This window comes from Struthio camelus, chromosome 6 (assembly GCF_040807025.1).
Source record: "Struthio camelus isolate bStrCam1 chromosome 6, bStrCam1.hap1, whole genome shotgun sequence".
Classification (NCBI taxonomy): Eukaryota; Metazoa; Chordata; class Aves; order Struthioniformes; family Struthionidae; genus Struthio; species Struthio camelus.
The window spans coordinates 10,436,854-10,451,602 of record NC_090947.1 but is presented as its reverse complement, the minus strand read 5'-3'; the positions used below and the strand labels follow the sequence as shown (position 1 = coordinate 10,451,602).

Here is a 14,749-nt window from a genome sequence, read left to right as displayed (position 1 = left end):
CAACTTGGAGAGAGCGTAACAGTAACTTTAGTACAAAGAAACGGGTCACTCTGCAAGCTGTTAGTTGTAAAGCAGAAATGAAGTTCACTCCTGTGTGAAGCATTTTTTGTCAGAAAATTATGCAATCTCCTTCAAGCTGAATCAAGCACCCAGTTTCCAAAAGCAGCTGAGTTGTATCTAGGAAAATATGAAGCTTCCTTAATGTGCACTCTTGCAATTGAATTTATAAATATACAAGAGATCACAGAAGATAAATCTATTATTTTGAAACATTTTATCCAAAGCAGTTTATACAGCAGAGAGTGATATGCCTGCATAATTTATTTAGAAGTTACATTTCACACATTTTCCCAGAAATTCTCATGGCAGAAGCCAATGGAATGGAAAGCAGAGTTTTACATTATTTGCAACATGAATTATGAATGGAGCGGTAAGCTAAGTTTTCATTGTATATGTTTATACATTGTAATTAAGAACATACACAATGCTAATACAAGCAAAAAGAGTATTTGGTTGTTTTAACTGCTTATAGGATTTGATAAAAATGATTCCATCTTCCACTGTAATAGCCAGCAAGTGAACAGCACATCTGCTTTACTGAGTTTCACTGAAGGGGCTACTTTATCTCTGTTATGACTGAAAGTCGCTTTCTGGGGGAGAAACAAAACAAAACACGCTAAGTAACGACCAACAGTCAGCTGTGGCATGTAAAGCCTCGCAGACAGCAGAAAACGTATTTTTGAGAGCAGAGAAGGTTGTGCCTTACCAGAAGGGAATTACAGTAACTGTCAAAAATAAGGAGTAAAAAAAGTGGGGTGGTACCCATGTTAAGAGTACATTAGAAAGAAGATTCTTCCATTTCCACTTCTAAACTATTACAGTTTTAGATGGGGAGGTGCAAGATACAAGGACGTTAACAAAAATTCTTTCAAAGTCTCCTACCTCATTGTTAGGGTCTTGAATGACCTTATAAAGAGCTGGTACCAGTGTTTTTTTTCGGTGCAATGTAGCTGCGTAACTGGAAATTTGTGTTTCAGGTAATGCCTAAAGAAGAAAAATATAAGTTATTCCAAGTATTAGAGATCTCCAGGAAAACATTCAGTCTCACCCCAACATGCAGAACAATTCCTGAAGTTCTCTAAATTTTCAGAGTTCATTCAGCACCAATTCTTCTCCATCACAATAGCATTTTAGGGCATACAGCAACTTTCACGGTTAAGTTCAAAAGCAGCTTCAGATTTGTCTTTTCTAAAATCACTCGCTCCACATCTTGGTATGAGGACTCCACTACCTTCCCTGCTATTCCTTACCAGGCACTTTTCAAGGTCTTTAGTGATCAACTTAAGTTTTATTTAAGAGGTGCAGATAATCTAAAATGAGCACGCACAGTATCAAGTCCCACAAGCAGCCAAGCCTGTGCGTTCTGCATCCTTGACTGCTCTACACATTTCTAACAATAGTGTGCAATTTGTTTTCATAAATTAATCAATCATGTGAGGAATTACTAATTCTTAACTTAAATAATACATTAACTTCATCTCGGTTATGAAATCCAGTTTTCCTGTTCATGCATTATTCTGTATTTCATTCAACATAATTATCAACATGATAATAACTTTAAAATACTCTATGATTCTTCATGATAAAACAAAAAAAATTGTGCAGCTTACAGAGAAAAGTTTAATCAGCTAAATATTTCTATGTAAAGTTTAAAAAAACGCCAAACACTTCTACTAATTTTTAAAGATAAAATTAAAAAGTTGATCACCTTTTTAAAATTAATCCAGAGTTATCCACCTGTCAGTTAAATTCTATCAGCTTGATCTACACTGCAAGATATGCTTTAAAAATCACATTTGTATAGCAGGCAGTACTAGAAACATGCATTGTATTTTATTTATCAGTAGACTCCTTTAACAGACTCTTGCCCGCTTTATCCTTTAAAAAAGTGAATGATAGCTATATTGTGGTTTTATGGCTCATAACGTCAATATTTTATGTCCAATAATTAGCATTTTGAATGTTACTATTTGCTACTTCAATCATTCATCTTCTCAGGTCACCTTGAATTCTGACAGCCATTCTTCTACCACACCTCGTTCCGATCCCAGCATTTTCTTACTTCTTTTCCTTCTCTCTTACCTTTAGAGGAGAAAGGAAAAAAAGAAAGTAAAGAAGAGTTCTGGCAGCAAAACTTAAGTTTTGTAAAATCCTACACCAATGAAAAGCTGTTAACAAATTTCCAACAGATTTATGTAATATCAAACAATAGCAAAAGCTGCATTTCTGATAGAAAGTGGGACTGTTTGTCATTCTAAACTATTCTTTTCAGGCATTTAGTCACAAGTATTGCACATCAACAGGAGAGGAGGAAGAAAAAGGAGAAGGATTCAGAGCTTCGGGCCAAACAGTACGTTATTTAAGACAAACACACCATCCCATTCCTGCTCCCCTACCAAATAATGGTACGAAGAAAAGACAAGTGGAGCAAAGCAAAGAGCATCATGGAAGAAACCATGTGACACATTGTAATGACAGTTCTGGATATGGCTCGAAGTAAAGCATATCTGGTTAAGTAAAGCAACTGGTTTCATAAAACAAGTTATTAGAAATCATAATAGAAGAATTTTAGTCCTTAAGGCTTGTTCTTAAAGAGTTTTGAAGCTTTTCTTTCAAGCTGCAAAATGTTGACCTTCTAAACGTATGCTGGAATTTTCAGAAGCGAAAAAGAAAACTCATAGTGACTTAAAGGACAATTGTTGCTACTATTTTCCCATTCATATAGAACAATCTTATTCTAACATCTCTCGTTTTTACATAGGCATAATTCTCAAGGCAATAGCAGGAATTTTAAAACATAAGCATATCGCCAGACACCTTTGCTTGACTAAACAGTTTAAATCATTACACTCATTAAGAAAGACAAAGGCTGAGTACTATTTTCTGATGTGAAATTGTGAGATTTCTATGGTAAACATCTAAAGAATCATATGAAACAGATCTTTTTAAATATAAAATGCCTAGAATTAAATCAGCAGAGTAAACAAGCTTTAAAATCATCCTAATTAAAACATTTAACACAGTAGAAACGATGCTCTAGCAGACATCTTCATGGGCAATGCTGCACTTACTGAAGTTTACAAAAAAAAAAACCCAATATGTTCCATTCAATCTTATTCTGATCGTCATATACTCGTTATTACAGTTCTAGCATGTAGAGATAATTCCATGAAACTAGTCTGCTCTGCTCATTAGACTTATCTCAAAAAGTTGCAACATTATCAGCTACAAAATCTTGACCCACACGTTCACTCCAAGATACTGTTCCAGAAATTAAGATCACAACAATAACCACATACAACATAGAAGGAAATCTGAAAATATCCATAATACAAATGAAAGCAGAGTTTCTCCAACAAAACACTGTCTGTAAAATTATAAGGTACCTCTCTAAAAGTGTAAGAAAGCAGTTGAGAATAAGTTGGGATGGGGGAGAGAAGGAAAGTTTAGTTTGATTAATGCATGCAAACTAAGTTAAAACCCTCCTTTTCATCCTAAAAAGACTTAAAAATACCCAGTAGAAATAATTTGACTGAACTGAATTACATTAATACATGCTAAAAACTATGTAAGATTTTTAAAAATCTATGCCCATAAAATCGCCAGTTTAAGGATTTCTGATTTCATAAAAAATCCACAGGAGGCCCAGGGAGAACACTGTCAAATCACAGTCAGCAAGTAAAATGGCCATTACAGCAAGAACGAGCAAAAAAGCTCAGTTAAGAATGCTGTTAAGCCTTCTAAGTTTTTTTTCCACTTGTTTCATTAGAATAACCCATAAGAAGCCTAAGTTTATCCTAAGAGTTTCCTAAACACTTGGAATAATGAGCTAGTTAAATATCAGGTTTCCACAGGGATAATAGTTAAGGGGATAAATACCCTAAATATTTTTGGTTTGCACACTGACCTTGGTTTATAAAACAGAATTTTGCATAACATTTCTACCTGGAAAATCTGGAAGAAATACAAACTGAAGTTTTTATAAGGGCTTAGCAATTTACATCACAGCTAGTACAAAGCTTTAAAGATACCTGCTAATATTTATGGATCTCCCTCCCAATTTAATTAACTTTTTTCTTTTTTTTAAATCAACATACACAGTGCTCTGAGAAAGTATTTGAAAAACAATGTTTTAACAACCATATTTGGGGTAAGAAAAATAACGTATGATGTAAGACTCTCTTCTCTCTATTCTAAACCAACTGAAACTTCTCTCAAATTGTATCTAAATACAAAATGTAGGATAACCTGTCTGCTTTCTGATTTTATTGTTTTAGCCCCTACCACTTACCTCCTCAAACTCGGCTCTGCTGCTAGAAGAAAGAGTACTTTCCCTTGTTTAACAGGCACATTAAAATCAAGGTTTTGGCATCTTATATTTTAAAGAAGAATACCAGCTGTTGAGGGATTTGTCATAAATGGCAGGACGTATACATTCTGCTGCTAGGCAACAGCTGAAAAATTAAGCATTGGACCTATACCACTTCCCTTGTAAGACAGGATGCATATTAGCAAATAGGACATTTACACATTTATACTTTTATGCATCAGGAACATTCTTTTGAAGAAAATAGAAGCCTTAATATGTCTGAACAACAAGAGTAATCTGTCTTTCTGCTTGGCCTCAGTACAGGTTTCCAATACCTGGAAGCCACTGAGATTGCAGCAGATTTTAATCTGATGAAGTGAAATGAAGCAGTAGACTTCACTGATGCGTGAGACTAAAGCCTATTTCTGACTCAAAGTCATAAGAAGTCAGGTGGAACTACATGAGTTGGAGAATTCAGGACTAAATAACTTTACTGTGGGATGTTACACTGTTATTGATCCCTCTCAAACTCAGACCTCTCAATAAATACATAGTTCTAGTTTTGGAACAGAGACTCAAGTATTGACATCTATAAGCAGTCAATTCATACTACGGTTAAGATGCATTAAGGCACACCAGACACAACACTGCATCCTCTTCTATTAGCTCTGGGGACAAAGTAGTACTTGAGTACTCAACGTTGATCTTAAATCCCCACTCCTACCCTGCTCTCCATTGACGTGCTTTAAAACCAGAGGCTCTCTTCAAAATAGGTTGCACTAACACAGCAAGGTTCTCTTCTCAATTAATTTTATAGTTAATAATTATGTTTTAGAATTTATTTTTAGAAATAAAAGACATGGCAGGCAGGCCTTTTATCTGGCACTCTCAGAGAGCTAGTCATTAATTCAGACTCAGTGCTGATGCAAGGCAGTCAAGATTCATCTGCAGAGACTCCTCTGCTCTGATGCCCATCCACACAGATCATAAAAGTAGCTAGTCTGAAAATAAAACTTAATTTTCTTTAGTTTGCAGCAATAGTATTACATAATTTCATTCAGGAGATTAACAAGAACATGTTCTAACTAAATTAGAGGCAGAAAAAAAAAGACATGAAAAAAGTGTTCCTGTGCCTCTTCTACAACTACAAACTGTCTTATGCAGGAGAGCATATACACATGTGCGTATCGGGAGGAACACGAGAAAGAGCAGTATTCAGAAATAGCATCTGACATCATCGTCTATGGAGACCTTCAGATCTAACAAACGGCAAACAAAAAGGATAAAGAAAAAGAACGTGAACTGTAAGAAAGGTTGTGTTATTCTCTCAGCACACGTAGCTCCCTTCTAGGATTCTGTGCTGGATTATTTATTTAACCATCCCATTTGTAAATGAAGAGTTTTCCCACATCCTTTAGATTGCTTTTGGAAGTGTATTTGTAACACGGTATATAGACATTTTAAGTTTTGATAGCTTATAAAAGGAAATATTTTTACATAAAGAAATTGGAATAGCTAGAAACAAAAGAGAAGAGCTAAAAACATTGAAGTTAACTCAAAAAGGAAAAAAAAAGATACAATATAATTTAGGTCAGGCATAATCTCTGTACCACGAAAGATGAAGAGAACTATCCTCTGTGTATATGTAACAGACAACAATGATTTTTATTTACTTTCACTCTAAGTTGCACTTGAACTAACAACTTTTTTAAACACTACAGTGCATTGCCAAATGTACAGGTTAATACCATTATAGAGCTACATACAAGGCAGTTTTAATGCATTTAATTTACGCTGATGGTATTACTGACACACAAATATTTTAATAGGGTTTTGCGCTCACCACGTGCATTAAATAGCCTCCTCTCAACAGTTGTTTATGGTTTACAGTAAAGAGATTGAGCTAAAGCTCTTACCCTGAGCATAAGACAACTTAAAAAATAATCGTAAGGAGATTGAAGCTGCTAGGTACTCAGATTTAGCTTAGGTCTCCAACCTACTGCAGACTTCACACTGCCCCAAACAGTGGGGGAAAAAAAGCATTATTAAATTTTTCTTCCTTGCTTAATAATAATTTATTATGGCAATAACTTATTGCCTTACCCTCAGGAGTTCTTCTCTACTAGTCAACAGGTAAAAGAGCTGGGAAAACTGCTGTTCAGTGTTTATTGAGGCTATTTAAACACATCTGACAACACATGCTGACACATACTTTTTAGGTAACCTTCCACACAGAAAAAATTACAGAAAATTAATTTCGTATGTCTGGTTACAAGCCCCTTTCCACCCCCGCGGAATGACAACAGTAGCACAAGCACCACTTGTAAACGCTAAGCAATATCCTAGCCCACCTTTGTCAGCCAGGAGGAGAGCAGCTAAGAATAGAGGCCTGAAAAGGGATACACAGAGGAGACAGTAAAACGTAAAAGCTGTTTGAAGCCATATTAGGCATACGAACACAGCAACTGCTTCATTAAGATTCCATCAAAAGCGCGTTTTTGAGACAGCTCAGAGTTAAATAGCTGCCAGAATGGAAATGAGAAACAGAAAATAATCAGTGAAAGGACACTGTATTTTTAAAAGATACTTTGGTCACTACTTTTTTTTTGTTTAAGTTTAAATAGCTATATAATACATTATATTCAACAAAGCTGTCATACTTTGTCAGATATCTTTACCACCTTTTTCCTAAAAATTACAAATACCCACTAACTACTTCAAAGCCCTCCTCCCCCCCTCTTTTTTCAACTCCTTCAATACAGTCACCTTTTTCTTAAGTTCTTTTAGTCTGCAGTGGCGACAGCAGAGAAAAACTTCCACAACCAGATGATAACAAGATGAAGACTACTACTATCATCTTCAATTCCATACACACTTAATGCCGATTAACTTCTTAAAAGTAACGTCAAGAACATCTGAAGTGCTACTATTGGCAGAATTTTTAATAAAAATTGTAGGGAAAAGTCAGGTTAAACATGAAGTGAAAACTTTTTTTTTTTTTGTCTTTTTTTTCCTTTTGGTTTTCTTCTTCATGTGTGTTTTGAAAATTACGTAGGTTCAACCTGAAGTTACGGGTTTGATATATGAGTTACATCATGAAGTCCTTTGATAAATGGCCTTCAAAAAGTCAGACTAGATGACCGGAATCATTTATTCTGGTTTTAGAAGGAATTTTTTTTTTATTTCTGAAGGAAAATTTGTATTTAAGAGCAGGTCAGAGTTTGTTAAACGGAAAATAAAGTGAAATATGACATAAAAATTGCATTGGGAAGCTGTAAGTTCAAGGCTGCACAATTTTGACCAGGACTACACGTAGCATTTAGCACAGCCTTTGGCAGCAAGCAATTAGATAAATGCTTTCTGAGAATACAGTCTTTTGAGGGTAAGATCTGCCTCAGATTTCTAACGCACGTTTAAATATCCTAAAAGTAACGCAGACTCAGAACATTAGATTAATTTAAATTCAGGTAAAGAGTGACTTATTTCAGCAGAAGAGTTGACCAATTTTTCTATGAAATAATATAACATAACTGAACAAAACTCTGCAGACAAAGGTTTCCAAAGACATCCTTTTTGTTAGATACTGAAGTTAATGATCATCAGTCATTGGAATGAGACATAGATATAAATTACTTTAAAACATCACAGGACATGCTACAGCAGACGTTTGTATTTAGTTCACTTTGCCTGGAATAAATATCTTCTACAGAAAACGCAACGGTCATCTTTACCTCTCTTTAAAGAAGTCAATTTTCTAAAGGAGGAAGAGGAGGAAGAATGCAGCAGTTTTTCAGCCTCGGATGCATCTGTCAAGCCTTCAAATACTGCCCCGTTTTCTGAAAGATGAAAACAAACTCTGACGATCACAACATAGGGAATAATGTGACCAAGTAAAGCCAACAGTACATATGTATATATGTTTTTAACCTTACAAATTGAAGTTTATCAAACTACCAAAACCATATTTAGGCCCTCCTGTAACAAAACAATTTGCTATAAAAATTATCTCAGTGTTTTTAACAGCGGGAAAGAAGGGAGAGACTGGCTTCATGAAGTCCTAAAGCAAGACTTTGTCACTTATGTGGAAAACCTCGTGTAGTAGTGGTGAGCAGTATTGCAAAGACACTAGAAGGAAACATTGAAGCATTATTTCTTAGGAAGAACAGCGCCAGAAAGATGCAAGATGAAGGAAAACATTAATACTTTCATAAAATACAAGCTGAATCCATATCATGACTTTGGAGAACATATGCTTCTTAAAAAAGGTCCAAATGATAACAGGAACATATTAAAGAGTCCTCCTTACTATCGTTATTCTAATACATATTCCTTGCAGAGCAAAAATTTCAATATCATTGCAAAAAATATACATACATATTGCACTAAAGCTCGCATTTCACTGCAGGATCCCTTCATGCCGAGTGTCAGGTAAAACATGCACGCATGAGCCAACTCTAAGTAAATCAGGGGATTTCAGTATCTAGAGACCTCTAATATGGAATTAAAGTATATGAACGATGGGTCTCTTTCATTCTGTACTGTTTGTTCAAGTAATTACTTTCTCCAATTCAGATACTAAAAGACCTCCTTTATCTGCATGCTAATTTGATATAGGTTAACAGGAAGTACATTTCTTTTCAGGCTGCTTTGCAATGGACGCTTTTACAAGATGGTATACGCAAAATGATGCCCCCTATGAATTTTCTAAAATCAACTATTTTGAAAAAAAGAGTAATTCCTTGGAGGAATCTTAAATAGCACACTTTTGAAAGAAGGATATTCAAATCATTTTCCTCCTTCCCTAACAGTATTTATTAGGGTTTTTGGAAAAAGTAAACAGATTACTCCCCTAAAGGAGCAGTGTAGCTGATTATATGCAGATTTTTAAACACACACAGGAGAACTGAAAGACAAAACTAACTTCTTTTTTTAAAAGCTTATATCAGTTGTTGCTTTTAATTATCAGACAATGTCTTCAAGAGAGAATACAAGTTCTGTAAAAGTTCATTCAGGACTTCTATATGCTTCCAGGTTTCACAACATATTAGAAACAACCTTTTTGTCCAGACACTGTATTTGATATATGCCATTTACAGTATTTGATATATGCCATTTACTGAAAATGATCTGTGGTCCCACCTAGCTCTAAATTATTATGCTTGCTACCTCACAGTTCAATCATATTTATCCTGCTATCCCTAGTCTCAAAATCAAAGATACAGATCCTGTAAGTCCACTAGGTGGGCCTTTCCAGGGCTGCGGTAAGAAGTTAGACAGGGCTTGTTCTACATATGAACCCTGAGTTCTCTTGGCGCCAGAGCAAGAAAACACAGTTATAACCAGCAAATCAGATGATGGAACTTATATTTCTCTGTTATGTTCCACTATAAGCAAGAGGACTCGGCACAGATCTGCACAGACCTGAATGAATAGATATCGCCTGATTCTGCTAAGTTTTTCATTCACTCACCTATTCACTCATGAACCAAACCTGCAGGTTTTCTGGAATTGAATTTAAGTAGAAGATATTACAAAATCATGATGTAACCTCACAATGGGGGAGGAGGAGAGGGATCTGAACCATTCTACATACAAAAAGCAGTAAGTAACCGTCCTTAAACCAGAGGCAAACATCAGTTGTAACTTATGGCCAAAAACTCCCCGCCCCTGCTCCCCCCCCTCCCCCCCAACATGATTACTTCAGCTTGGAAGAGCCTGGTAAAATTTGGAGGCAAGCAGCTGCTCTCCTCCAACACTATGTAAGCCCCAAAAGATTGTATCAGCTTCATGTGAAGTTGACTATGGAGAAACCTTTCAATAGGAAAATAAGATTATGCTTTTTAAAAAAGATGTTTCTTTACACTCCAATGATCAGCAGCACATGTGAAACCACAGCACAGCTCCAATAGGATAGCATGCATCAAATGCGCATTTTGCTTCACTGAGCACCAAATGCTATCGTATATTTTAAGTAACAACATGTGTTCTTTGCCCTATAGCTCTAAAATTCAGAGCAAGCCTACAACGGGAACACTAAACAACCTAACTGTTGCGAAAATACAGAAACTCATAAGGCTATCAAGAATGACATGCATCAAGCCAATCATTAATTGTCTGATTTACAGAAGAGATGTAGTGATTTGGAATGAGAGAAGAATACTACAAATAAGTGAAACTAGTGAATTTTAAGAATCAGCAATTCTCCTAAGTTAGCATTTAGCCTGGCATATCTGAAGAAACTACGCAGACTCCAAGAATTGCAAGAATGATTCAAAACCCTTACTGCAAATGTTATAAAGGTTCTAATGCTCCTACTACGATAAGGCAAAAATGTTAAGTATCCTAATGGCACAACACCTAACCTACCCCAGAAATTAACCTTTGGAGCGGTCAGGTAAGTCACAAAGCGTTGCAAATGGTTGGACGTGCCGGTCTTTGCAAAATCTGTATACGTAATCTTTGGCAGGTACACACCCAGTGAAAACATCTTCAATTGCAGCGTCACACTTGATGCACACTGCTTAAGCGCCTTCTCTTACAAGTCTATTGAGCCTAACATAAAATCCACTTACAGCTGTTTTGTCAAACAAGTCAACTCTCACAAAGTTAAAAACTTAACCTGAGCTGGTGTCAAAACTTGGGCACCGTTTCATATTACAGTCAAGTGCATATAACAGCTAGCTAACATGAAAAAGGAAGAGTTCACCTTCCCTTCCAGTATCCCACATACTTCTGTTCCCATGCGTGCGCCATGCATCAGACCTTCAAGGAAGCCCTGTTTAGGGACTTTGCCTCCCCCTCCCCCCAAAGTATAATAATATTCCTACAAGAAAAGATTTGTTTTCCACCAGTTTCTGAACTGGTTTCCAAAGAGTCTGACAAGCGACTATTGGTGCAAGGGTAGTAGCAGGACTGCACAATTACGTTTATCAAGTCCAGTGCGAGTCAGCTCCAGAACCAAAGCCATAGCTGCAGCCTACAAAAGCAGCCACCTTGAAAACCACCACTAAAACACATATCTTTATGCTTTGTCCTTTAAGCACAATACCAGAAACAAAACTCAGTGCACAGTATTTATTAAGTGTAACAACGTAAAATTTTAACGGTTCTACTTTGAAATTACAGGACATGAAAACAGAAGAATTTTTGTTCAGCTTATGTGACATACTCTCCAAAAATGCAAAGGATTAAATTGCAGGGCATCACACTGCAGCCATCTTATGCTTATTCATCCCTGAAGAAAAGAACACTCTGTATTACTCTGTCTGTACTATTTACCTTAGGAGAATGGATGAAAACAGTTTTACACAACAGACCTTTTTGGGTCACCTCTGCTGTATGATCTACCCGTTTTCATTCAACACAATTTCTACATTCTGCCTTGTGTGGTAGCTTATATAAATACAGCCATTTTTTCTTCAGAACATTTTTGACAGGGTGTACACTGAAGACCAACAATACGAACTGTATGAGTTGTATAAGAAAAGCATCTCATATAGATAAGGTGCCAGTCTTGCGTCACATTTATAGAAAAACATAAACACAACCTTTTTGTTTCTCCAATGCTACATTTGCATTCTCCCTGGAACACTTTTTTCAGACGTTAAAAGCTGCTTTGCCCATATGATTTGGGAAGGACCTAGGTAAGGAGCTATAACTATAGCTGTAAGGCTGTAACTATACAGAACTAGCCCGCACCTGCTTGGGCTAGGATTGCTCTACTAGTCTGTTGGTTCAGGTGTAGGACAAATCATCCCTTCCCTTCAAATTATCTGGCTGGATTCTACAAGCATTTTTAAGGACTTGTACTAACAGGCAAGTAAATCAGGACATAGTTTTAAAGTACAGTATCTCTGCACTAACTTCCTGTGCAAACACGTAATGAAAGCACAGGGAGGGTCTCTGCTCAGGACCCAGGGGCTAGGCCTCCCCACCGTGCTCACCCTCCAAGCTGCTGGGCCGCTCCAGCGAGCGCCTCTCCACTCCGCACCCTGCCCGCCAGCCAGCACCAGCCGGACTTTGCCACCAGCTAGAAAGGAACACAAGCAGAGCAGGTAACGTGGTTACCTGACATGCAGGCGTATGCTGGGATTTTCACATGAGCATCAGTAAAGGACGCCTCGTGCTTACGCTCACTCCTCCAGTTGCTGTGCGCTAAACTAACCTTTGCAACATCAAGCAGCCGTATGGGTGTGTCTCTAAAGTAAACTGGTTCAACTGCATTAAATCCTGTACATATTTATTCCAAGATGAAGTGGCCTCAACTAAAAGTATCAAATTTCGTTTCCAGAGTGTTCATGTCTCTTCCTAAGCAAAGAGAATGCAGGCAATAGGACAGATTTGTCATTTTTAAAAGGGCTGGATTTTTTTCTACTATGGCTCAAAAGTTCTAATAATATGCAGTAACCATAACTGCTAAACAGTAATATAGTTATTAGTAACAGTAATAACTAAATATACTCAAATATTTTGACATACGGACTGATTTCTGAGATTCCTTAAATTCTGCACAAGCCAAAATGATGAAGATAGACAGAGAGACTAAATTCACATTACAGCATGGAACAAAAATGTTCTAGTTGGGAACACTGTCACTCAATGTTAAAATCAAATATAAAAATAATGACTGAAATGCTTCCAAAAAAGCACTTAAAATAATAAAAAAAATTATCCTAAACCGAAGTTACACTTGGCATGAAAATGCAGAATTGAAGACATGAAGCTATTCAATCATTATGTCTGGAAGCTTTACTTTTAATATCAAAGCTACAACATTCTGTTCTCTAAAGAAGCCTTGGTCTTGCATTGTACTTCTGCCAATTAGAGGAGATCTAAACAGAATTTTACCAAGTGAAAAGCACAAACTAGCTCATGCAATGAATAAATAAAAAACAAAGTACAAAACCACAGGTTCACTCCTGACACAGTAACAGCCTATACACTTAACATCTTAACTTTCATTGGAATATAGAAGATTGCACTTCATGACTTTGAAGGTGCACTTATAACAATTTTGGGGAGGGTCAGACTAGTTAGAAAATGTGTATAAACCACCGGACAATGAAAACGAAGACACCACCAGACATGAAAAAGGGTTCAGTCAACTCTTCTAACTGGAGAGCATTTTTTTCACTTGCATTGTAAAAACATACTGATAAAAAACAGAGAACAGATGCACGCATCACGTGCGTGTTCTATCAACTTGCTCATCGTAAATACATTGCTATTTACCAGTCTGCATTTAAACCACTAACCAAACCAATTTGGTGTTCCCGCAGCAAAACAGTGACCCAAATAATCAGAGCCAATAGCACTGGCTATACAGAAATAGCAAGCTACTGCACTCGGGAAAGAAAAAAGTGCTATCAATTAGATATTAATAATTGTTGACATCTAAGAAGATATGACCATTCCACTTTTCTTAGATAATAGGATTTTTTGCTAGCTTCAAAAGAAAGGGGTGAGGTTACATAAAAGGGATATGCATTTCAAGAACAAGTGCACTTTTTGCCGTCATATAGTAGACGTCACGATGCATGTAATGTAATTGCATTCTAGCTGCATGCTGAATAACAAAATTATATATTTTGACCTCCAAGGCTACGGCAAGAATATCTTGCAATTAGGATCTATACTAGGGAGAAATCTCAAAGACAAGAGCAAAGCTTCAAGCTGCATGCTCTCTCTCTAGTGCCATTTATGCAAGAGAACATTACTGGCTAAGAGTAGGTCTAAAATAGCTCATTGTTCCAAGCTACACATACACTCTTATATCTGTAATTCATTACTGAATATGGACAGAAGTTTATGTGAAGGAAGTTTTTTTGATGCTACTTCTGTAATCAAAAAAGCATCTTTATTCTGAACTAAATCTACATTCAATTCCTTCGAGGCAGAAAGTCAATAGCTCCACAATGAGAACCCTGGTTTAACAGAATCAATGCTCCGAGAAGTAGAATAGAGATAAAACAACATGAGACCAGGTGATCAGAAGTACGTAGGACAGACATATTTTTCACTTGCTTTAACAAGATTGCAATAAACTCTGGAGAAAGATAATTGGGCAACATGTGGACAAATGCATATTGCAAAAAAAAAAAAAAAAAGAAAAAAAAGAAAAAAAAAGAAACAAACTTGAACTTCTTGCACTGTCTTTTATTCCTGAATACAGAGGTGCAAATGAATGAATGGAAAAAGACTGGGCAATACATTCAACAACTTAATGATAACATCTGCTGAGGAATGTATCGGCAGCCAGAAAAGAAATGAAGACATTCAATCACACAGAGGCAGTACAAAGCAATTCTGAAAATAAGTAATTAGAGCATATGAAATTGATAGTATGCCCTTATTTGAAATATTGGCCTACATTTGATTGAA

The 14,749-nt window shown here is 36.4% G+C and overlaps 1 protein-coding gene across 1 annotated transcript in view; it reads right to left on the bottom strand.

The window, feature by feature from the left end:
- The window catches only part of ORC2 (origin recognition complex subunit 2), an 86,973-nt gene that overhangs the window by 53,254 nt on the left and 18,970 nt on the right, over positions 1-14,749 (bottom strand). The window contains exons 3-5 of the mRNA XM_068948184.1: positions 8,101-8,205; positions 2,064-2,142; positions 943-1,044 (exon numbers count right to left, since the gene is read on the bottom strand). Coding sequence (XP_068804285.1) covers positions 943-1,044; positions 2,064-2,114 — 153 coding nt within the window. The 5' untranslated portion in view covers positions 2,115-2,142; positions 8,101-8,205. The remainder of the gene's footprint in view (positions 1-942; positions 1,045-2,063; positions 2,143-8,100; positions 8,206-14,749) is intronic.